At 35.9% G+C, this 24,922-nt stretch overlaps 1 protein-coding gene across 3 annotated transcripts in view; it reads right to left on the minus strand.

Moving 5' to 3' along the window:
- Positions 1-24,922, minus strand: part of DGKB (diacylglycerol kinase beta) — a 331,032-nt gene that overhangs the window by 62,346 nt on the left and 243,764 nt on the right. For all 3 annotated transcript variants that reach the window (XM_050971447.1, XM_030234719.2, XM_030234706.2), the window contains 2 exons: positions 18,088-18,178; positions 12,335-12,530 (listed from right to left, as the gene is read on the minus strand). In XM_050971447.1, the coding sequence (XP_050827404.1) occupies positions 12,335-12,530; positions 18,088-18,178 (287 nt within the window). The remainder of the gene's footprint in view (positions 1-12,334; positions 12,531-18,087; positions 18,179-24,922) is intronic.

Below are 24,922 nucleotides of genomic sequence, written 5' to 3' on the forward strand. Positions count from 1 at the left end.
TCTGATGTTTTAAATGTCTTCTGATTACGTCTTGCTCAGTAATTCTCAAGGTGCCTACATCTTAATATTATTTCCGATGTTACAACAAAAATTGCTGATTGTTTCATACTAGCATAACTTTTTCAAGCTCTAAAGACTTAATCATCCATTTTATCTGTTAATGGCTCTAAACATCCCCAAGTTGGCAAAGAATATTTTTAACAGAATAAATATAAAAACTTGAGTCACGAATAATTTTTTTCCACATAGCCTAGAGAAAATGGCCACCTATGAGAAATGTTTTACTATCTGTAGAAGGTCATATAAATACAAGGCCACTTGCACTCCATTATTTCTACAGGCATGTGAGCCATTTGGGATCCAGAGGTCCTAAATTTTCAACTAATTTTTCATAAGGAAATAGAGTTGAAATCAAATGAAACATGAAGTAGGAGGTCAGTAAGGAGAAACTAAAAATTTTAGAAGGAAAAATCCCCAACTATATCTTAAGTCCAGGTAAATGGGAGGGGGGGCATTCTAGAAGATTCTAGGAGCTCCCCTAAATATTATTGGCTCTATTTGATCTTCAGCACGAACTTACAATTCAACATGTGCTTCCTTGTTGACCATCAAGGGGTTAAGCAGGTCTGTAAAGAAGAGATGAACATACTAGTACTTCACCTGAAGCAGCTAAAAAGAATAATTTACAAACTTTAAAGGAAAAGGCAGGGAATGTTGCTCAGAAAAAGTAATGAAAGGATCAATTCCAGTGTACTCTTTTCCAGTAGGGGTAAGAGCTCCTCTGTGTTTTCACTTGACAGTGCTGATTTTGCCCATGGGTGGCTATTCTGAAGCTCTTTCCAAAAAGTAAGTCCCCAGTACAGGACTCTTATTTCAAAGACTGAACTAGGAGCCTCTAGGATAGGACTACTTAGGGTCAGCTAAGCCTGACTGAGTGAATAAGACAGATGAAAATAAAACTAATTACATACTGACTGCTACATACATACAGTATAAAATTGTACTTAACCTTGCATTCAGCAACCAAGCCCTTAGATTTTAGCAAATGAACTTAAGATCATAAATTCTTAGATATTTTAGAGTGCAAGGTCTAGACAAGCCCCTGAGCAACCTGATCCAATTAGACCTGCTTTGAGCAGAGCGGGTTGGTCTAGATGACCTTTGGAGGTCTCTTCCAACCTAAATTATCTTTGGGCCTCTGATTCTTCAAGCAGGAAATGTCCATTTGATCTGTGTTTATAAAGCACCTAGTGTCCAAGACCTTTGGGTGTTACCACAGAAAAAATAAATAATAACCACTAACTGCCAATTTCCTCATACAGTTGATATGAAGTAATACAAGGAATGGTTTGGTCAGCCTCAGATTATTTACTGGATTCTGAAATTACTGGGGTTTTTGTAAGGATATCACTTTTCCCCTAACTATAATAGACACACTAGAAAGAAAAACATAAAAGATACACAAATATCATCTGTAATCCATTGCAAATTCATCACTGCTCTAGTCCATGTTTTGAAAAAAGGTTTCTTACTGGTTGGCAGCTGAATCCCCCGAAAACCATAAGCCAGCCTTTCTGGCAAGACGAAGTTATTTAACTACTATCCAGAGTTTTCTTTATATAGTAACACACATAGAAAGTATTTACAAGTTCCACTGAGGATGTGCAAACCGAAATAAGAAAATTCAGCTTAAGCCCATAATTTTATTATTTCTACAAGTGCTAACAACTGTTGAAAGTTATTGTAAGTGTAAAGATGTGCCTGAATACTGACAAAGAGGATGATAGGACAATGCCTGAGCCCCACACAGTGGATCTTTAAAATTGTTCAATTAGCCTCATGCAGATTTCTACAGCATGGAATGCAATGCCAAGGGGAAAACAAAGCCAACATGGGGACTTAAAGCTGTGCCTTCTCAATATCAGGGAAAGAAGCACAACCAGAAAATGTATTACCTGCAGGAACCACCCACTGGGGCTATAGATAGGTAGCACAATTTAGTGCTATCAGAAATCACAACATATACAATAAGTGGTGAAATTTGTACCTACTTGGATTTTGCAATTAAGTATATACCTCTGCTTCACTGCTATTTTTCTGATGTCACATTTCAAGGACTTTTGATGGTAATAAAAACCCTCCCACTGACACATATGAAAGATAAGCAGTGTGTTTGTAACCCTGTCACCTGGAAATAGTAGGTCCAGAAATAGTTGGCGCTAAACTTTAAATAAAATTATAGAACTCTTTCAACCTTTCTACTCTCACTGTGTAAATGCGAAAGTAGTGTAAATCTTGTTGACAGTTATTGCCATATCTATTGGCACACACTCAGCAGCAGTTTGAGAAGTGTTGTGCAGCATGGCTAGTGCCCATTACCTGTCTCCCCATATTTTCTTACAATTTATTTTCACCCCAGCAGGCAGCACCTCACAATGCCATTAATTTGTTGGGCAGCTCATTCTTTCCAACACAAACTATTTCACAATGTGTTCTTATAAACAACCTGGTGGTGCACTGGCAATGCTCAACAGTGTCAGGAGGGAGGTTATGATTTAAAGGCAGCAGGTAAAAAATTGAGCAGGTCACAGAGATGACATCGTTTGACCAAACCTCCTGTCCTCTAATTTTACTATCGTCAGCACAAGTGCACAGAATCACTAGATTCACACTTGGTCTCCACACTATGTGACTGAAACAATGCCACTATCAAACAGCTCTTTTTGTTGGTGCTTTTCGGATACATCATTCTGCTAATAGCATATTTGCTAGCTGACTACAGTCACAAGAAAACAAATGGAAAAAGAAGGAGAAAGAAGAAATCTTTAAAGTGATTTTAACAGCAAGTATGGAAAACCCCACCCAAAAATTAGGCACTAGTAAAATACTTGCATGACTCCAATATATATTTATAGCTGCTTGTATTTGACAGCTTTGGTTAATACAAGCCTTTGCAGAGTGAAGGAGAATACCCCACCACTAAGAGAAAAAATTCAGTCTTTTTAATATAACAAACTAAATCTCACATTTCTGTCTTATTACACTCGAAACACTAATTTCCTCTTGTAAATTCTACTTCTACCTCTAGTAAGTAATGCAAATGTTTATACACACTAACTGAGGTCTTACCAGGTTCTTAATATCATCAATATTTTTAGAATATTTTACACATTTTTTTATCAGTAATACTAATGTGTGCATTAACTGAAGCTGTCTCTCCTGTTGTTACTCAAAATTAAATTGCTGTCAATCTGACACCTTTTGCAGACACTCAAGGAACTTGAAATTTTCTATTAACAAGTAATAGAAAACTAGAATGGATCAGAGGATATGATTATGTGTTACTGCAGCCAAAAATGATCTGCTAGGCTACTCTATTTTTGTTTCTGTATCTTTAATCTAAAGATTCTGGCACCTGGGGCAGGGTTAAATGAGCAAACAATCTGAGTAATATGCTATCAGTATTCCTAGGGAATGCTTGTCTGCCATTACACAAATTGAATACTGCAAAATGGTTATTGAAGCTTTTCATACCAAGGTCACAATATAAAAACAGATCTTTGGCATAAAAAATTTCTTACTGTTAATCTAAGGCACAAATGCAACTATGCAAGTATCAATCCCATGTAAAGAGAACCTGAAGGGGTTAAGCCTGTGTCAGTCTTTAATTCATGGAACCTTTCTACCTAATTTTAAACACTTTCCATGTGCTTGCAATGTTTTCTAATAACAGGCCAATTCCTTAACTCACACAGGAATCTAAATTACAATAATCATATGCATTCCTTCCCCCAAGAAAGGAAACACCTGTTGTAGTTGTTTAATTGCTGACATTTTGTAAGCCTTCAGAAGAAAACTAACATTTACAAATAATTTATACCTGAAAAACTTCAGAAGCAGAGAAACACATGAATTTTAAAATTGATATGAAACTCATATGTTGAGGTAGTAACAGATGTTTTCACTTTGTTAATTAAAGAAAAAAACTCTGTATCATAGTATCATAATAGGATATGGTTATTTTATAACTAAGATGGGGCTACTTTCTGTTCCATTTCACTTCTGCAATAATTGTTATTCATGCCAGTTTACAGCATAAGAAAATAAAAATTAAGCCCTAATAAGAATGATAATTAAAAAAAAGAGTATGTGTACCTAAATCAATATACACTGTAGAAGATATAGTCAATCAGGATTTTAAGACATTAATTCACTTGTTTCTATGGAATCCTTGGTCAATTTCAGAAAAAGGCGCATATTTACACTATTACAAACCTCAAAGGGTCATTTAAACCTGTCAGTTTAAAAAAATATCGACACGTGCAGTCATATTAGTAGTCATAGCTTTAATCTGAGACTTGCTAATTATTTCCAGCCCCATTCTGATATATAAAAAATGTGAAATTCTGCCCTAAGCTATGGTACTTTATTTTCATGCACATAAATCCGGTCATTTCAGTGCAATTACACTCAAAAGCAGCAAAAGGAGATATGCCTTGTGCTAATGCTCTTATACAAATATCTATATTTAAGGAATGACATGGTACTTTTAAATAACAGCTACTCATTTGCTATATCTGCTGTTATGCCATGAAGCTGGAGAGGTTGGTTGAAACATGGTAGCCAAAGTATAGACAGAGCAAGATCAACATGGAGGAAAGACTCCAAAAAAGCATTCAGGAAAAGCAAACTTATACTTCTTCTGCCACACACAAATGAGATAGTTACAGAGCTTGGATAGTTACACCTGCATGGTGTATTTTCAAATGACAGCCACGTCTTTCCAGAGATAAATAGCAGGATAACCACTACCTTCAGTATTACAAATGGAAAACCAACTATAAAAAGGAAAAAAGCCTGGGTAAGCTGATCAGGTTTTGCTAAAACAAGAAATGGTATGTATTACTAAGTCTGCAGCAGATAAGGGAAAAAACATCTAACAAAATATCTGGATATTGTATTCATATCTCTTATCATTTATGTCTTAACTAATGGCTGTCATACAGGTAAGTGTTCATTTACCCAGGTTAATGAGGTGCAAGGCTTAGGAAGGGCTCCCAGCAAAGCCAAGTTAAGCACTGGGAATACTGTGAAACAGGTCATCTAAGCCTTCTGCAGACACCTGTGCTGAGGTCTGTGCCACAGGCCCTGCACAAGGTGCACATTAGGGCACACCTCTTGTTCCAGGTCAGCCAGACCCGGGCTAAATTCACCTTGAATGCTGCAGAGGAGCCTGAGCTGCTCGAGAATGCACACCAGCAAGGTGATGTTTCCTCTAGCAGCCAAAGTGAGCCCCAGCAGAAAAATGTAGTAATGCTGATAGCAGAGAACTTGGTGTGATTATTTGGATGCCACATTACAGGTGTATCCTGAAACAATAAGTAACTTCCTACTTCTTGTTGCTACTTAACATGCCATCCCTTCCACCCTCACCTTTTTCTCTGTAGGAACCAATTTACTGTGATTTTTTTTTTCTTTTTACAATAGCTAATTTCACCTACTGCATTTAATGTCATAGGAGTTATACATGTAAAGCCCTGTACTTAGAGATAAGATAGTCCTTTATGCCATTTTAATCAATCTTTGTCATGGGTATGTTACTTAATAGCTCTGTCTTCCTATAGAAAATGAGCAACTTAAGGGAAATGAAACTTTTCAAAGATACATTTTCCTTCTGGCAGATTGTGAAGTACACCATAATTATCCTCTTTCGATGAATAACGTTTGAAAGAAAATGAACATTCTGTGCACCAAAAAAGTATAAGACAATGACAATCTCAACTGCCTTGTAAATAAAAGGAAATTGTTTTTCTACTATGATCTATATTGCACAGAAACATATATACATGCTTGATAAATATTAAAACAAATCAGACTATCAAGCCATTTTTAAGGTCCTGTTAATTTCTAATAACAATAATCTCAGTATTTCACAGCCAAAAGGCATTGTATGTATATTTCTGAAAGATTAAAACTGTGTTATGAATTATGGACTCCATCCTGCACACTGATGGAACTACTTGTATAAGTAAAGCTTGGACTGAACACAGCCTCTTTTAAAGAGAAGAGAGAGAAAGATAATGGCCCCCAAAAACTTTATTGATGGAGGTGGGGGCATAGGGGTTAGTGGGGGTGGAAGAGAAAACAGTAAAAGGCCTTTTCAATAGCATAATAAAATCATGACATTCCAGCCCACATTCCATTCAATAGCATAATAAAATCATGACATTCCAGCCCACATTTTCATATTAGGAAAACTGTACTATCCTTAACAGCTTGGTAAATGTTTGAACAAAGATCTTACAAACTAATGGTACTATGCAAAATTTAACTGAATAGTTAGAAAAAAAATGCCATTTAGCCCTTTTTGATATCTGAATGTCATTCCAGAGCATGAAGCAAAAATAAGAAAAGCCAATGTCGCACAATCTTCATTAGCTAATATGAAACAAAAACATTTGAATTCCAACCTTTCCCTCAGTCAGCCAAAATCCAAATTTTGAGTTAGGAAAATTACAGCTCTACCACAAAGAAATTTGTTACTATGGGAAAACAGTGATATTTGTGTCTTACATCCTGTGGTTTTTACTTTTCCCTTTTCCTTCTCCTTTTCCTTCCCTCCTACTCTCCATCTCCTCCTCAAAGCACTGCCTCCAGAGGCAACACTGTGATGTGTTCTTAGTGGTAACACATCACAGCTCAAGTACCTGATGAACTGTCACCACAAGCAGACATACAGAAATTCATCTCACCGTCTAGGCTGGCAGGAAGGAAGGTGTCCAACCCAACCTATTCCTTAGGTTTCTACTCAACTGGAAAGAGAATCACCTCCAGTGAGCATTTCAATCTGCCTACCTTAGATACTTACTTGAATGCAGGATAAACATTCTTTTCCTGAGGTGACTATCTACTGGCTATAGGGTTGATTTTTTAGACATTGAAGTTAATGCAACACTAACTTTAAAAGCCCCCACAATGATTTCATTTACTGTAAACAACACACACTCCCAAAACAGTAACAAAAACTTTGACACAGAAATATGTTCCCTTTAGGTAATTTTAGAATAGATGTGGAACATGAATGGACAAGAAAAACACTGTTTGAATAAAATTATAATTTTTTTCTAATGCTTAGACTAAAGTTTAAAGTTGAATATCTTAACATAGACTAGCTATGAAATAGCTCTAATTAGGTTTTTTTCCTCTGTGGTAAGGTGTTAATGTCTATGTTGTAAAAAACTGTGTAAACAAGATACAAATTAAGGGCAATTACCTTATGTAGCCATGACAGCGTCAATAGCATTTAATAAAATTATTATAGAGAGTTCATTATGCATGCCTTACCACGTCAAGAATAACCCAAAGTCTACCAAGAATGAATATACACTGTGTATATTTAGTGTATCTATTACACAGACTGTGTATGTAGTGCACAGTTTCAACTTTTTCAACAAGGAAAGGTCACCTAGCCGGAGTACAGGTTAAGAAAGACCTCCATAAATTAAATTAGACAGCTAGCTCATGAAGTTATAAGCTGTTTAGGGAACATGTCAGGAATCCCCTATCTACAGGGAAGCTTCTCTCTCCCTGTAGAGTGGAATTTGACACCTAATAAGAAAGGCATTTTCTATTCTCTTAATATTTATGGATATTTTGAAGTGTTTTAAGGCCTTCACAGTCTCTGCATGACTTGAACTGCTTTTAACTGCAGTGAAGTACCTGCATACACATTATTCCATTTCCAAAGCTTCTGCATTTCCATTCAGTTATTAAAAGAGATTTCCACATAGAGTTATTGAATCATATTGGTAAGCTTGGTTTATGCCTAGGTGCTGTGATATGAATGCACATTGTCTTGAATTCATCTAATAGCCTGTGGAGTGACAGCTCCCTGTAACTCTTAAGAAGGTGCACAGATCAACTTGGTAAGGACTTGGTTAAGTATCAGTGTGCCTGGTGATGTACAAAATGAATATGAAAAACGTATTTCACTTAAATATTTATAGCCTAAAGGTTTCACCAAATATATTGTCTTCAAGCATGAGTCCACTGAGGTGAGTGGAAGCACTCGTGCAAAAACAAGTTACATTTATTTCTGCCATTAAATCTGAAGAGACTTTAAAAGAGATCTCATTTCAGAATAGGGCTCTAACTGAACTTCAACAATGAAATCAAAGCATAACAACTTCCACCCCAAGGGAAACTTCATTTAGCAAAAAGTTTACTGGCGATATTTTTAAAAAAACCCAAAACCCTCTTTTTTGTCACTAAAGGTTTTAAAATTTTATTTAGAATTTCTGTGAGGAAAAAAACTGTTTAAGACTTGACATAAGGGGTATATATTTTTCATGTAAGACATGTTGTCATAATTTAACTTGTTTTAGATACAATTTGCAACGAAGTAGTGCACTAATTTGCATTTATGTTTCTCAACTCATAGTTTTGTTTCTATGCAATATGTTAATCTTTTCAAACTACTGACTTTTGGCATTTATCAATATCTGTGAATATCCAAAAAGAAGTCCTATCTAAATAACGGGTAGCTCACAGTAATATCTAAAATCTGTAAATGGCCCGAGGATAGATGTATCACAGATATGTACAATCTAGAAGATTTTAAATAAAACAATTGGAAACACTGCAAGTGTGAGATTCATAATGTCAAAACACTAAGTCATCTACTTTCACAAACTGTCACATATACTTGTAGTTATATTTTTCCCAAATTCATTGACATTTTACAATAGAAATTGTACTGATAAATTAGAAATTAAAATGAAATTAAATCATAAAACCCAAATGATTTCTACTCTAATAAAATGTGATGAAAGACCCCCTCTACTTCTGCACAGGAGCTGAAATGAAACCAGTAGTACCATTTCCACTAACAAGGATTATGGTAGTACTTAGTATGCTACAGCTAAACATGTTTGTTTTTTTCCAATTAGTAATAAGCTAATCAGACAAATACATTTTTATACTTGTTTTATATTAAAATGTTAGTAGTTAGACAGAAATGCAATATACAGCCACACATATGCTATGACTGCTGAATGTTTTTCTTTAGCATACATGCACAAACCCCTAATAGGATAAGCAGGGAATGTTTTTAAATAGTGCACATTTTAAACCACTCAATTTCAATACATTGTTTTTCAGACAGCATGCACATAATCAGATTGTTTTCTAAGCAGACACCCATTTGATTACATAAAGTGCAAATTGTGGTCTGGCTATTGTATGTGCAGGGAGGATAATGGGAAGGGCAAAGAAAAGACAAGCCCTTTTACATCAACAGGTGGCAATGCTAAATAAGAAAGAAGAGGGGTGTGGGCTCAGAGAAGTATACCTTCCCTGCATCGTGCAGATACCTAAGAAAGAAATAAGTTTTGGCAGAAATTTGACCCTTTTTTCCTGCAGTGATGATCATGTTGTGTGTACACGTGCATTTCCTGCAGTGATGATCACATTGCAGGTACATGAGAGCAAGGGAAGCAGCAGGACCTCATAGAGGTTTCTTGAGCAGTTTGAGAAGTCCTCCTTGGGACTCATGCTCAACATGCTCAGGGGCAACAAACTACCCAGAAGGAGGAGACAGCTTCCAATCATCCATGCAAGCACCCCACCTAAGGGCTCAGAGTCCTAACCCTTCAATTCATGTATTTGTGGTCAAGTTATAAAACCAGAAAAGCAGAGACAAGATTACAGATTAATACATAGCTGAAAAACCCACAGTTGCACTGCAATTGAAAAAGTCTAAAAGTAAATGTGCATCTTATTCAGAAGTCCCATACAAAAACATCAGATTTATAAAAACCAAACAAAATTCAACATCAAAATCTGATACACACACGCACACACACACATATATATATATATAGGTATCCATAGGAAAACATGAGTATTGATTGCTCTCTCCTAGAAAGTGCAGTTCTTAGTTGTCAAGTGATTAGATGCTTTATTTGGACATAAAAATAACGACAAGGATGTTTATTCAGGATAAGTTAATAAACAGAAGTTAACAAGCAGGTATGTATTTATTGTGGTTCTCAACACAGCAATACCTATCTCTGCACCAGGTATTAATAGCTTGCAAAATGTTCTCTTCAAACTAAAAAGTACAATGTGCCAAAAATACACAGTGTCTAAGAAAATAATCAGCTAGTGAAAGAATAACATCTTCAAGTGAGAGTCAGTTATTTCCCCAGTGAGCAGATTCAGATTTATCAAAACTATTTGAGAAACTTAGACATAAAATTGATTGAATTCCATTATTCAGCAATAATCTTGAATCCTGAATTGAAGAAGCACATTCAGCCTTAGAATCTATCTTAGCTAGCAGAATTAAGTGACTGTTCTTTGCAGTATAAGATAGGAGTGGGCCCATTAAGCTAATCAGTTGGTTCTGAAATGTTCACCTTCATTTTTCAGTTTTCGATTCCTCCATTTTTAAGTTTTATTTTCAGTTGTTTTAGCCTGGTTTCATGGACTAAACACACACTTGCAGTAGAGCATGTAGCTCCCATCCTCACATCTATAAAAGGAATCCACTTTTCATGCTCAAGACTGCTCAGTGTTGCAAACTGGAACAAAATAAATATGGACCATTCTGAAATACAAGAAGGGTACTCCTGCTCAGCACTGGAATGCTAGTGAAGAGGCAAACAATAATACTATCTATGTACTCAGTGATGTGAGAAAAGATATTGATATTGAGAAGTCAATCTCTGCTTTAAAATCACCTTTGGATGAAGCTACTTCCATCCACAGTGCATACAAAGTGATTAGAAAGTAAGTAATGAGAACAGTTTTTCTAAGGTAAGGTGCTTAATGTCTGCGTTATGAACACTTTGATAGATAACATGCAAAATTCTGTTCAGTCTTAAACATTTTTATTGTAATTTTATTTTATCCTGTCTAGGAAAATGGAAATTGAGGGTTGCAATGCCCTTTTAATACATCAATTATAGTCAGTAGATTGAAATCACTGTTAAATACGTATCAAAGACGCACATAATTACAATAATTAAAGAAGTGATAAGTTCTGTTTCACTGCTATCAAAAGGATAAATGTCCTGTCTCTCTGTGTTCAGGAGCAAAACAAAAGGAAAATATTTGGTGACCCCTTCAGCCAGCAGTCTCCATCTCTTGAACATCAGGGCACAACAGAATTGTAGCACATGCAGAAGCTTAGTGCCTGGTGAGACTTTGGTTGACAGAGTGTATGGCTAAGTCACACTGAGATACTGAGAGCATAAGTAAAATTGCTAGAGCTCACAGAAATTGAATGCTAGTACTTATTGCAGCATCTAAGCCATAAAAAACTACTTTATTCCTAAACTTTTGTCAGCCAGATAATTTAGCTGAATTAAAACTAAAATGCATAATAATGAACAATGTTATAACTAGTGACTTGAAAATTACTGCTGATGAAATGTAAAAATAGGATATTCAAAACTAGTAAAAGGATCCCAACAGCATAAGACATTTAAGTCCTCATCATTGTAAAGTCTGAACAATGAGGAGAAGCAAGAAGATGATACTCTGAAGCAAAAGATAATCCTTTTTGTAGGATAAATAGAGAAAAACAAAGAAAAAAAACCCAAACTTCATTCCTTTGGTGTGAAGAGAATGATGGCTTATAATCACTCAGGCTTGTGACGTGCAGTCAAGTGTTACAATGCACAGTATTCAGATTCTCAGAGAAGAACAGCAATTTTTATTTATTATTGGTTATGTCAAGAGTTATGTTTAATAATAAAATTTATTGAGTAAGTGCATCTAATCACCAGGAAAGTATACGAGCCCTGAAAAAATTATCATGCCTGTGCAAGCCAACTACAGCATATGTATTCAAGGATTAATACAGCATTACAACATAGTAACATAAAATGTATAGATAGCTTGCTCTTTTTACTCTGAAGTGATTTCCCTCGCCTCTGGCCAAAGCCTGTTAGAATCAGGGCACAACTATCCCCAGGCACCTTAATGTCAGTTTCTTAACTGACATTAAGAAACATTATAAATGCTCGGCACCTTTCAACTCCAAAATCTCTAACTACTTCTAGGCTGAATGTCCCAGTAGCCAACAGTGCCACATGCTGTGATTAGTCTGCTTAACAGGTAGTATCTGAGGCAGGTTTGCAAGTACAGAGACTGCAATTGGCAGAACATCTTTGTTTTGCCCTTCTGGCAGTGTTTCCCACCAGAAAAGCTAAATGCACAGGAAAGGAAATATCTAAGAACTGTCTGTCCTTTTCCTTGACAAGGTCAATTATACAACCAAGTTGACATTATGGAGCCAGATAGCCTATATATCAATCTGTAAGCTTACCTTGGCACACAAACTTCAATTCCTTGGCATCTGTAACGGTGGTTCTTTTATCTGACCTCTTCTTTTCTGTCCGACGGTGGCTACGTCTTTTCTTTGTCTCTCCCCAAAGATTCGATCCACCATGCATGCTTGGGATGTTTAGAATGGCAATTCCTTCCAGAGAGATATTGATTAAGTCCAGCTGAATTCCATCACACTGATTAGGAAGGAGGGGGAAAAAAAAAGGAAAAAAGAAAAAAAGAGAGAAAGCAGTAAGAGAGAAAGAAAAATCTGAATGTTCTTTTTCTCAGATATTTTTCTTCAGCAATATATCATTCTTAACACTGCTAATAGTTTATTCAATGTTTACACGTAAGAGATATACTTGTATCTGAAAAGGCAGTATGAGATAAGAACAGATCATCAATTAGAAGGTAAAATAAGATTGCTATTCAGCTTTTGATTGCCTAAATGTGGGGCCATTTGGCACTGTCTTGTTATCTGATACTTATTCACTGACCCAAGTGAAATATACTTCTAGCTTCACTACAGATATTAGCAGAAAAACATTTATGCTACCAAAATTTCTTTATCGGTAACTGGCATTTTTGTTGCTTTTTCCACCTAAATTTTCTGCCTTATGATTTTGCAGTGATACTTGTAACTCTTGCAACCAAGTCCCTTCCCCAACAGATGGAACACAAAGTTCCTGCAGGCAGAGAATACAGACTTAAGGAAAAAGGTCTAAGCAAGCCCCAGGAGCACAGAGCAGCACCCGTGTATTCATTTCAATCCAAAGGCACAACAAGCCTATCAGCATAAGGCTATGGCTGACTAGTGGCTTCTAGCAATAACTAAAATCAGTAGAAACGGGTACAACAATTCCTGATGCAGCTGCAGCAATCCTTACCCCAGAACCTTCACCAACCAGTTCTCTAAAATATGCATCACAGCTAAGGGAAAACAAGATGTGGAGCTAAAGAAGAGGCATCAGTGATCTAAAATCTTTCCAAGACTTACTGGACACATGGAAGTAATCTTAGTCTATGGGATAGTCCTTTCAGTGATGGAATTATACCTGTCTTGTGTCACTAGTGTATATTTCTCATGCTATAGCAAACCTGGACTTTAGGACATTTTATACAAGTACATTTCTATGCTAAATCTGGCTTCCAATTATATCTTATAAAGTGACCACATTTTTGACTTCTGGAGAATGGCTCAGGGATCTTAATATATCAGCCTTCCCAGCATTAAACTGTAGCATTTTCTCAGGTGGTTGAACCCCAACATTTGCAAATACAGTCCACCTGAGATACACTGGATGAGATGAACCCAGCTTAATACACCTAGCCTTCACTGGCTATAAGTTACTCAAGATAAGTCCTCCTCTCTATCAACATTAGTAATTTCTTAACTCATATAAAATGTAGCAAAATACTGAAGAACCTCCACAGGAGAAAATAAACCACAGCTTCATATTACTGCAGTGGAACTTGCAGGTGGAAAGCAAAGCATCCAGTTCTACTCATAAGTTCATTGAACCAGCCAGAGTTGCCCAGGAATTGTGTACTGGCACCCTGGCTAGAGGTGGATTAGCTTCATTCCTCACAACACAGAAAGAGTATATCAATATCCTGACAAGGCATACGGACCGCAGCGTAGAGCAGCATATTTTTAAAACATTTGATCCTACTCCTGCCATGTTCTGCAGGCTTGCAGAGGATCCAGTCATGCATTTCAAATTGATTAAGGGTATTATTTTGCAATTCCAACACACAATAATCAGGGAGAAAACTGGAAAGATAATTAAGCATGCCTCAGTAGTAGTCCACTGACATCTTGCAGCTTGCTGCTCTGTGGGTCACCGGCACTTCTTCCTCTCTGCCTAAAACTTTATCGTAGCTTTGAAGAAGAAAAGCCAAGTACAACACAAGAATAACTGTGAATAATTGTTTATTCTGAAACTTTCTGAGATCATAAAAAAGAACTGTATTATAATGCACACGCATCTTAATTCTCCTAAGAAGAGCATAAATCTGGACAGAGAACAATTTCAACACTAATATTTCCATTTCATATTTGCTCTTCAAGAATCAAATTTTAAACCTGTGGATTACATTCATACAGGGAAAACTCTAAAGTCAAAAGGCATATCTGAAAGTGAATTGGCAGTTGTGGCAACTACTATAATTGAAAGTGTAACTTTGTAATAGCACTTTTCTTACAAGAGTAAAGGCCTAGGTTTTCAATGTCATTTTTGGAAGCAAATTTGTGGTTTTTCCCAGTATTTTATATGTATTAAATACTAAGATGATTTATTTTGCTAAAAATTCTGCTCATGTGTATGCTCACTTACTGCTATACATTCTAGATAAACAGATATTAATTTCATAATTAAAAGTAATCTTGTGTAAATACCCTGCAGGCCTCAATGAATCAAACACATACTGTGTGTCAGGCCTCCCACTGTCTTCAAGTGGAATGTACTGGCTGGATAATTAGATAGTACATATTTTTTAACCTTATTTGCATGCATATTATATCTTTTGCACACTGACAAGCAGCAGTAACAACAAAAGTCAGATTACCACAGGGAATTCCCACAAAGAAGTCTTCATTTCTTATAATTTGCAGCCTAAATTAAAATAATTTGATCTTTGACAAGGATGAAATGTCAAGCAGAAGGGGGTCCTCTACAAGCCACGGCCTGTGGCTTCTGAAATCTGCCTAATTTATGTCAGTCACTTCTTAATACATATTTAAGTATTACACGAGAAAGATGATAAATATGCAATCTGACACCTTTGGTATTTCCCTGCTGTTAATTTATAAAGGTCTGGCGTCCCCCAAACTGACTGGAATTATTTAAATAAAAGAAGAATTGTGAAATAGGATGGTGCGGGGTCTAGCTTCCATTTTCACTCAATATTGAGCACAGCAGGTAGTACACTAAGACAATTATGTGAGGAGGCCTCAGAGTCCCCCAGTGATGAGCAACTTTCTGAATTAGGAAAAGAGCATTTCTTTTGTTCATCCACAGGCAAAAAGTTTGCCCTACAGGTAGCTCTGCATAGTTCTAACACATTAATATACTACAAAAACAAAACACACGTGTTCTGCTCCTTTTCTTTTATCTTTTTATTTCAAATAATGTAATGATACTGTTCAAAACAAAAGCTTACTTTTAAAATGTGAACTATGCCTACCTAGACAAAAAAGAAACACTAGCTCTTCTAACTATTTTTTGCCTTCTTTCCTGGCCTCATTCACTTCTTGGGTATTACTGTTTATACCTTATTTATTATATCAATTATTTTCAGAACATCTCTCTTTAGAGAAAATACATATCTATGCCTGAAAAAAGCTGATATTAAGGCTTTGCTGTGAAACCAAGGGCAATATCAGGCAAGTGTACAGGAATGTTTTAAACTCCTTTCAACTGCCCATTAACACCAGGTGTTATAGAAGGCATACACTGCTCCCATTATGCTTTTACAGCATTGCAGGTATGGTCCATGCTATGGTCCATGCCCTACTTACACCAGATCTATACCTACTCTCATTAAATATCCTTCACATACTTTTTTCTTTTTTTTTAATGAAGTGGAAATAAACTGCAAGTTCTCTAAATTTAAAACCTTCAGCCTTGTTTACTGACTCATTATTATTGAAAATAAATACTTATTTTTGTCCTAGTTTTTGTTTGTTTGTTTGATTTTGCTTTCCCTTTAGAACCTCCCCTCAACTTCTTACATCTGATTTTTAAAGCAAAAATACACCTATCCTGGATAACATAAGAATGGTGTCCAACTTTGTTCTGCATCTCACACTCACACAGAAGAAAACATACAGAACATGAGTCAAGAATGTATGTCAGAAAAACCAAGCTTAATTAGGTTAGAAATCAAAGACAAGGCTAAACAAATATTTGCCCAGAGAACATTTGATCACTGTCTAACAGCTCAGAGATACAGATCCTCAATCTTCTCAGGCTTTGCTCATTCAAAATTCGGCTGTAAAGCAAGCACATTTTGTGTGCATTCTATGTGGAGGGAAATGTGGTTTCATGCACCAACCTCCCATTTACAGTGACATCCCCAAGGGGCCTCAGGTTAAAAATCAGGCTAAAATGCTGACAATGTCCAAACAAGAAATATTAGATACAAGCAAACTGGCAAGCATTGTCATTTACTCATTGTAAATAAATACACAAATAACCACCTCCTAATAGTTCTTGTAAACTTTGGAAACTATGTTTTTTGTTTCTAATTGTATGACTAATGGTAATGACTAGGATAGATGAAGTGAGTATTAACAAACATGCCTATACTGGCAATGTAACACTTTTTTTGGTAATAATAGTTATTGATTTGAATACATAATAATTACACAATTGATAGCAGCGGCACCAAAAACTTGTATATCTATTTGTTTGCTTTCTGATGTTTACATTTAATCGTTCTTTGAATGGTTAAAATGATAAAGTTCACATCTTATTATGTATCAGGATATGTATGACTTTCTCTAGATATCAGTACTTTATTGGGAAAGCCTGCTCATCAATTTGTATTTAATCAAAATGTACATTTAACTTGCAGCTTATTCAAATCTAATCAAACCAGGTAAGCATTTTTTCCAATAACTAATAAAATATTTTTCATGCTACATTTCCTTAAACTCATGTGTGTGAAGCACTCTCTTGAGAAGCAAGGGTGATTTTTTTGTTAAGTTTTCTTTTCCTAAGGCTTTTGGGGGAGTTTTATTTTTATTGTATTTTAATCTAGCACATGAGGAGCAGGTTTTCACTTCAAAGAGAAACAACAGCATAACAGGGAAGTGTGGCACTGCTGGTCTTACAGTTTCAGTCTCAGTATTCTCTGCTACTGTTCTGCTATCAGGTACATGGTTACTTCAGATCACTTCAAAATCCACCCTTCAGGAGGCTTTGACTGGACTCTCATAGCTCCCACCAGACTTCTCAGAGTGCCTCATGCTAATATACAAATACTCCATTGACACATGCAGTTTCTCATTACTACTGGAATGGAAAAGCACCATAATCCTCTTGAGAAATTATTTAACCTAAATTCTCAGGTTTTCATCTTCACTCATTTCTCATTTTTCATGTACTTATTCATAAACATCAGATACCCAAACAGTTTATATAATTCAGCCACTTATTCTAGCAGCCATCAAAGTGGCAGTGGCACATTATTTTAAATTCCCATTTTGTCTGTAAGTATCCTGTGTCTTTTTAGTTAATGTTCAATGTATAATGGAAAGATGACCCCTTGTGCAGAGAGAAAAGCTATTTAATGAAGGGGAATAATTCAAAAAATATATATATTCTTTAACCTTTATTCAGGAAAGTACGTACAATTTTAGGGAATTGAGTTTTAAAGGTTATAAAACCTTGGGACCTAGAAATAATAAGATTATTTTTTTTTATTTTAATCCTGCAGCAGCTCCCTCCAACAGTCTTTCATTTTTCCACCTGACCTAGCCACACTCCCTATTGATTTCTAATGTTATACTTCACCTCTTGACCTTGTCTACTGTATTAAGACTTCACTAATCATCAAACTGAACTTTGTTCCAGTGTGCAGGGCTACACTACAAATAGACATGATAAAAATAATATTTTGGAATATAGGGTCGAGAGGATGTGCACTGCTTTGCCTTGTTGGATTCAGGCACTCTGAGCCCTTGCTCCCTGCATTTCAGCCAAACTAGTGACATTTCAAGGATAAAGGCAACAATTAGTTTCTTACTTCTATTTCTACAGATTCATGCAGCTTCTTACAGGTGGCTGAGAAAGTTTCCGAAGTGCCAAATTCAAAATACCAAAATTTGTTCTTCATTCTGAAACAAGAAAAAAAAAAAAAAAGAAAAGAAAAAAAGAAAGATCTTATTCACTATCAATATGTGACAAAAGTGATCATCCTGTCTTCCACTATAAGTAATGGCAAAGGCTTGGGAACATGTGACATCCCATTTGAAATAGATGAGCTCATAATTTTCAAAGCTTAAATGTTGGTGTCAAGTTGTATGATATCCCCTAAAGGGATAACAGGAATATGTTGAACTGACAGGTTCAAATGTATCTTTGACTTTTCTTTTTCAGTGACTATCAGAATATTTTTTGTCACTTAACCAGTGACATGCCTCAGAAAAATGTATCGATTTTATCTCATGTCTTACACCTTCTATATGATTTCTGATTCCCAGTTAACATCTTTATTCTGCAGAGTAGTAGAAAGTGCAAGCAGGGCAATCCCATCATGAAGAAGAGCCAAGAAAAAATGTAGCTTGCCTTAAGCTAGTTAAAAGTAAAGGCAAATGCCTATTGTAGATGATGACAGATGAAATATTAGAAAGAAATAAAAATTCCAGATCTAACAATCTTTAGATATTTTGCAGAAGGAGAGCTGTATTACCAGGTAATTCACTCACAGACACATTTTAAATGGGCAATGAGACCTGCATCTTGAAGTTCATTAACAGGTTCCAGAGGAAAATAAAACTGGATTAAATGCCAGTAAATTGCTTAGTTTATCATGACAGCAGGCAGAATTTACACATTTTTCTTTTTAAATACATAAAGACTGAACTTCTGTTTTACCAGATTTATTGCATACTGTTAAATACAATCAGGACGCCAACAGCACCATTTCAAACAATTATGTGTACTTTTTGTGAACTCCCATGAGTAATTATTATTCTGTAACAAAAAAAAAAAAAAAAGAAGCTAAACAGCCACAACAAAAGACACTGAATTAGAATTCATTATTCCCACTTAGGAATCAGATATGAACACAGTTTCTCCACTTGTATAAACTGTTCCCTGACACAGGCACAGCACATTGTGCTTCTAGCTTGAAAACAACAGTCTGCATGAGCTAGAAGTGAAGTAGAATGAAACAAAAATGTAGATAACTGTAAAACATGTCAAAAGCACAAATCCTACTTTTAATTACTTCAAATTACATACAAGAGACTACTTAATTGTCATTAAAATCTACTTAATGACTCTCAAAATCACAAAGTAAGAAGAGGTATTGCAGTACTGGCCATTTCCAGAAACCTGTTTATGTAAGAGTACGCAATTCCTGGTGCAGCATCAGAAGGCTGTAAAGATGTCCAGCCTGGCAGCCTACACAGAGTTGGGAAGAGAAGAGTAATAAGAAAATTACACACTTCCAATGGAAAAAATTAGAGGAATTTCCCAAGGTTTTTACACAGAAAATCTGAAAATATTTGGAAACTATTTATTTTTACGAATCTTCTCTCGGATAAATGGAATCTTCTCAAAGGAGCTCTAACAACCAGAAGGGCTCTGGCTTGATTCAGGTCCAGATTTCTCGAGTCTGTGAATAGAAGTGATCCAACATATACCTGCAGTTGATACCTTCTACCTGCAGTTCAGCCAGCACACTGCCATAGTGCCCTGGGATCAAGTGCTCTATTTATACCAAGATATATGAAGAAATTTAGAAACCTTTTGTTTCCAAAGAAATGTGAATTAAGTGTTGAATTTCCATTGGATGCCTTTGGAAAATATGGATGCCTCTATTTTCCCACTACTTTATACATAGGGATGATCAATAATAAAAAAAACCCAACCAAACAAAAAACCTGCAAAGAACCAAGCAAAAAACAAACCACCCCCTCCCACCAAACTAAAACCCCAAACCAAACAAACCACCAAGAAAAAAAAAGATAACCAAAATCCACAAACAAATAAAAAACCTCAAAAAACCAAGAAGACTAACAAAACCTTGATGTAAATATTCATAAAAATACTTTGTAATGTCTTTGGATCCTATTATTAAGATAAAAAAGCCTATGTGTCTTCTCTTTATAACCTTTCCTGTTCCTACTCAGTTACTTTCACCCCAAATGAAGAATCTCTTATTTTTATTTAAAAGACTGCTTTAAATTGACTCACTTATTAGCACTCTAGATAAAAAACTCTTTGACTTACACAAAGCTAAAATAAACACATATTTTTGAGTCATTCAGAATATACTGTGCAAATTCAGGTATTTTGAGCTCAGCCACACAAAACCCAGCATTGTCAATGCACTCAAGGATTACTAGAAAATTTAGACATATAAATCTAAATTTTGTAGAATCTTGTAACTGAAGATTAAGTCAATATTTCAGGTGAGGTTTTGATTTCTGATAATTTAAATATAACCTATAAGAGTCTATCAGGCTGAAAAATGTACTGTGAGCCTGTTCTCCATTCTCTAGTAGACTATTTTTAAGCATAGAGAGATAACTTGACAGCTTTTTAAATGCAAAGATAGATGTAGATACAAATAATTTTATGCTTCATTTACAAATGATGTACCGTTTTCCTTTACAAGCCATGAAATAGATTAAATTTTGTGGTTTTATTCAAATGCACTGTATCTTTTATTGAACAGAGGATTGTATTACTTTTCATAGAGATACAAAATGGAGTTAAACAAAGAACTCCAGAGAAATTATACTGGAATTTTTGTAAGCAAGACAAGTCGTCTTATTATTCTAGTAAATATTACAATTTTTCTAATAATTAAAAACCCCCAACCTCTAGTTCATATCTTCCACTTGCACTCTTCTTTCAAAGAGGTAAAGCTCATCTGCTTATCAATACAGCAGCAAAAAGAAGTTTAATGAACTATTCTACTCTAATTTCTTCCAAAATTTAAGTAAATTTTAGATTGCTAAACAAATACATATTTAATGACAATTTTGCCACATTAAAACTGTATGAAACTGAATCACAGGCTGCTGTCATGTATATTTTCTCTCTCCCAGAGCAAATGATTTAGACTTTTCTTAGCTTTTAAAAAAAGATGACCAAAAATAAGTTTGAAGTCTGCTCCTTCTTTCCAACATGGTTTTGTTGGAATAGGAAAGGGAATAGATTATTCTACAAGAAAGAATTTGGGTTTTTTGGGATTTTTCACATGCTTTGAACTAGACATTGAAAGACTTTACAATATAAATAAAACAGCAATCATGATTAAAGGCTGACCTATCTTGCTATTGTATTACAGTATGTCAAAATATTCAGCCTACAGGGGTAGGAATGACAAAACAAAACGAAGAATCTAAACACCTATACTGCCAATGTTCCACATTTTCAAGAACTGGTCAGTCTTCTGATAAGTGGAATGATCTTTAACAGTGATGAAATAAATTTGCACAGCAGCTGTGGGAGACTGAAATGTAATTGGTTAATGACTCGTGCAATTGGCCATTTGCAAAATCAGCAGGTGCCTTGCTGAGGCCAGGTTTGCATGCCCCAACCAAAGGGGAGGAGGAGAGGTTTTGGTGTGTGGTGGTGAAACCAAAGCACAGCCCAGGTGCAGAGGGGGTGAACACTAGAGGAAGACCACAACAAACCAGTCTGTTTAGCAACAAGCTGGGGTTTGAGCCAAGTAAGGGAAGAGGCTGGTAAGAAGATCGTGCTATATGGGATAATGCTTTTTATCATGCCAATGTCCTCACTTACAAATCTTGCTCAGGCATAAAACTCTGGTCATGGGGAAGTACCAGGACAGGCCTGAAGGTATTTGTCCCTTCTGATGGGGAATAACTGGCTAAACCAAGTGGATGTGAGAAGGAGCTGTAATGTCATAGAAGATATCATAAACCATCATTTCTTGGGTGTTCCACCAGAGGACTGAACATGATCCACATTGTTTCTATAGACATTGTCAAACTCCCACCCCAGGGGAGGTACCTTGGGTTCCTACCTGAAATTGAATTTACATCAACCCACTGAACTATATGTTTCAGGGGCTTCCTCACCCCTGACAGATCAAGACTGTGGACATCACTTCAATAAAGCAACAATCAAATCTCATCACTGGATCCACGGGTGGTAGTATTTATGTATACATAAACACTGGTCGTTCCATGTCATTTCACTCTGATCTACCCAAGGGATCTGTTAACAAGAACCTCAGTTACTCTCACCTTCAGCAGTAGGTCCTAACAACATTATAAAAGGGCTAATACAGCCATTCCTTACAGTATTTCTATACTGTGGATAAATATCAGACTTAGAAACTTAGATATGCTTCTTGGGAAAGTTCAGACTAATATTTGGTAATCAAGGCAAAATAATCAAAATACTCTGTGATATGGGTTTGCTCCATTATCAGTTAATCAGAAACCCCCCTACTGCTAAAACTATTTTATATAACCTTTCTGATTAAGCAATTACAAGGCATGTCATTGAAAATTTGTCCTGTATCTAAATATGGAAATAGTAAATACTTTATTCAACACCTGAAGAGCATCTATACTTCACTGCAGTATGAACACTCTGTCAGAACATGTGGAACAATAGCCCAGTTATGGGCTGCTAATAAAAGGTCACAATAAAAGGAGTACCTTTAACTTCAGTAACAAATTCTCATTCTGGCATTTACGGTCTTCACTTGGGACAAGAGCTTATTCCTACATTTGCAAGTTTTTCACACTTTCAACCACATCCTATTTACACTTCTTATATTTACTAGTTATATTTATTATATTTATTTGCACTTTATGCAGTGTCAAGCTTCAGGGACTTCAGCTAAAATTTCTGCATCAGAAAATTTCTGTTATTTTGTAAAATGTCACCTGACATACTTTGACCATTTTTGAAAACAACTGGATTAAAAACATGTGTAATTGCTTATATTAAGAGTGTTTGATAACATACACTTTGAACTATTTTATTACAGCTACACTTTCTGAGCAGAGATTTAAAATTTAGCATGAGAATGGCCTTGCATCAAGAATATTCCTCTAGCCATCTGCAAGAAAATAAATACAGAATTTAATCATATTATGGCCACTTCTAAATAGACTCTGGGAAGGCTTTATTTGCCATATTCTTTGGCAGAGAAACAACTAATTTTTATCTCCAGTTCTGTCAACTTTTATCCTTTAATCTATACTAGAGATTTTTTTACCCAGGAAAGTACTAGAATTCTTCAGTCTTCCAAGGTAAAAATTCCTTCTAAAGTCCACTGCCAGGAAGTAACCTCTAATACAAATCCGTGTAAGAATGTCTGCTCATGGACAACTAAAACTTTAATTCCTCCAGAAAGTATATTGTTCCTCAAAATATAATCTCTTAGCTCTGCTTTCTGAAAATACCTTTTTAAAGACTATTCCACCTTTGTTGCAAAAGTACTGTTTCTTTGTCAGTGAGTGTCAAGAGTTGATCTCAATCTGTATCATAAACTCATAGAATTTTCAGCATAAAGCTACCATTCTAAAAGCAGCATTCATGAACAACAATGTACAGAATGTAATGAATTAACAAAAGAAAATTCTATGGCAGGAAAAAAAAAGTAGCAAAGAAACCATAAAGAGTAGATGCTTATCATCTCATCCACCACAAGTCTCGAAGGTGCTCAGAGACACAGACTCATGCTATTTATTTAAAAGGAACAGGTCTCTTTACCTTCCTTTTCTCCCTTGTTCACTCTTTTGTTCCAAGCAAACGTGGAATAATGTGTAGAACCACCTCTGCAGGGAACCAAAAATACCAGAAAAGTTTGCTGAAATGGAGGTATATTTTCACAGAGGAGAAATTGTGAGCAGTACAAAGGGAAAAAAGGAGAGGAATGAGGAAAAGATAGGAACTTAATTTTGAAATGCATTGAAGTTCTGCAGCACTGAAAAAGGTATGATGATAAAGTACAGAAGAGAAGAAAAATAAAATAATCCTAAAGGAGACCTACATAAAAATACATATTTCTTAAGGTTGACAATACAGATAATAAGGTCTAAAAATGAAGCTAGGATTATAGGTAACGTCATGATGGGCAGAAAAGCTGAACATCTCTTCCAATATTCTGTCACTGACATTGGTTACTATTACCAGACATGAGAAAGGATAGTATTAAATTCCATGTAGTATACAGCTGGGAACAATCTATCTCTATGGAAGGTTTATTATTATTTATAATTCTATCAAATTGAAAACCACTACATTCAGATTAGACACAAAGAGTGAGACACTAGAACAGGATGCACAGAGAAGCTGTGGATCCCCCATTCCTGTGTTCAAGGCCAGGCTAGACGAGGCTTTGAGCCTAGTGGAAGGTGTCCCTGCCCATGGCAGTGGGGTCAGAACTAGATGATCTTTAAAGGTCCCTTCCAACTCAAAACATTCTATGATTTTAATTCAATTTGTGGATACTTACACCATAAAGCAAAATGAAAGTGATTCCCAATGTATGGGGGAAAAAAATGTCTCATTGGGAAAAAGAAGCTTACTAAAATGTGTCTGAAGTTTCTGCTTTTGGTTTAATGAGTCCCAGCCTTCAAGACATGCATTCAAGAGCAAGCGACAGACGCACTCTTCTCTGGGCTGGCTGAACGGCAGGGCCCAGACACTGACGGTGAATGGTGCCACATTCAGCCAACATCCCATCATTAGTGATGTTCCCCAGGGATCAGTGTTGGGCCCAGTCCCACCTATTACCTTCATTGGATGAGAGGCTTGAGAGTACCATTAGCAAATGTGCAGACAACACCAAGCTGGGTTGGTGCTCTGATCTGCTGGAGTGCAGGAAGGCTCTGCAGAGGGACCTGCACAGACTGGAC

Source organism: Serinus canaria, chromosome 2 (assembly GCF_022539315.1).
Source record: "Serinus canaria isolate serCan28SL12 chromosome 2, serCan2020, whole genome shotgun sequence".
In the NCBI taxonomy this organism is placed as follows: domain Eukaryota; kingdom Metazoa; phylum Chordata; class Aves; order Passeriformes; family Fringillidae; genus Serinus; species Serinus canaria.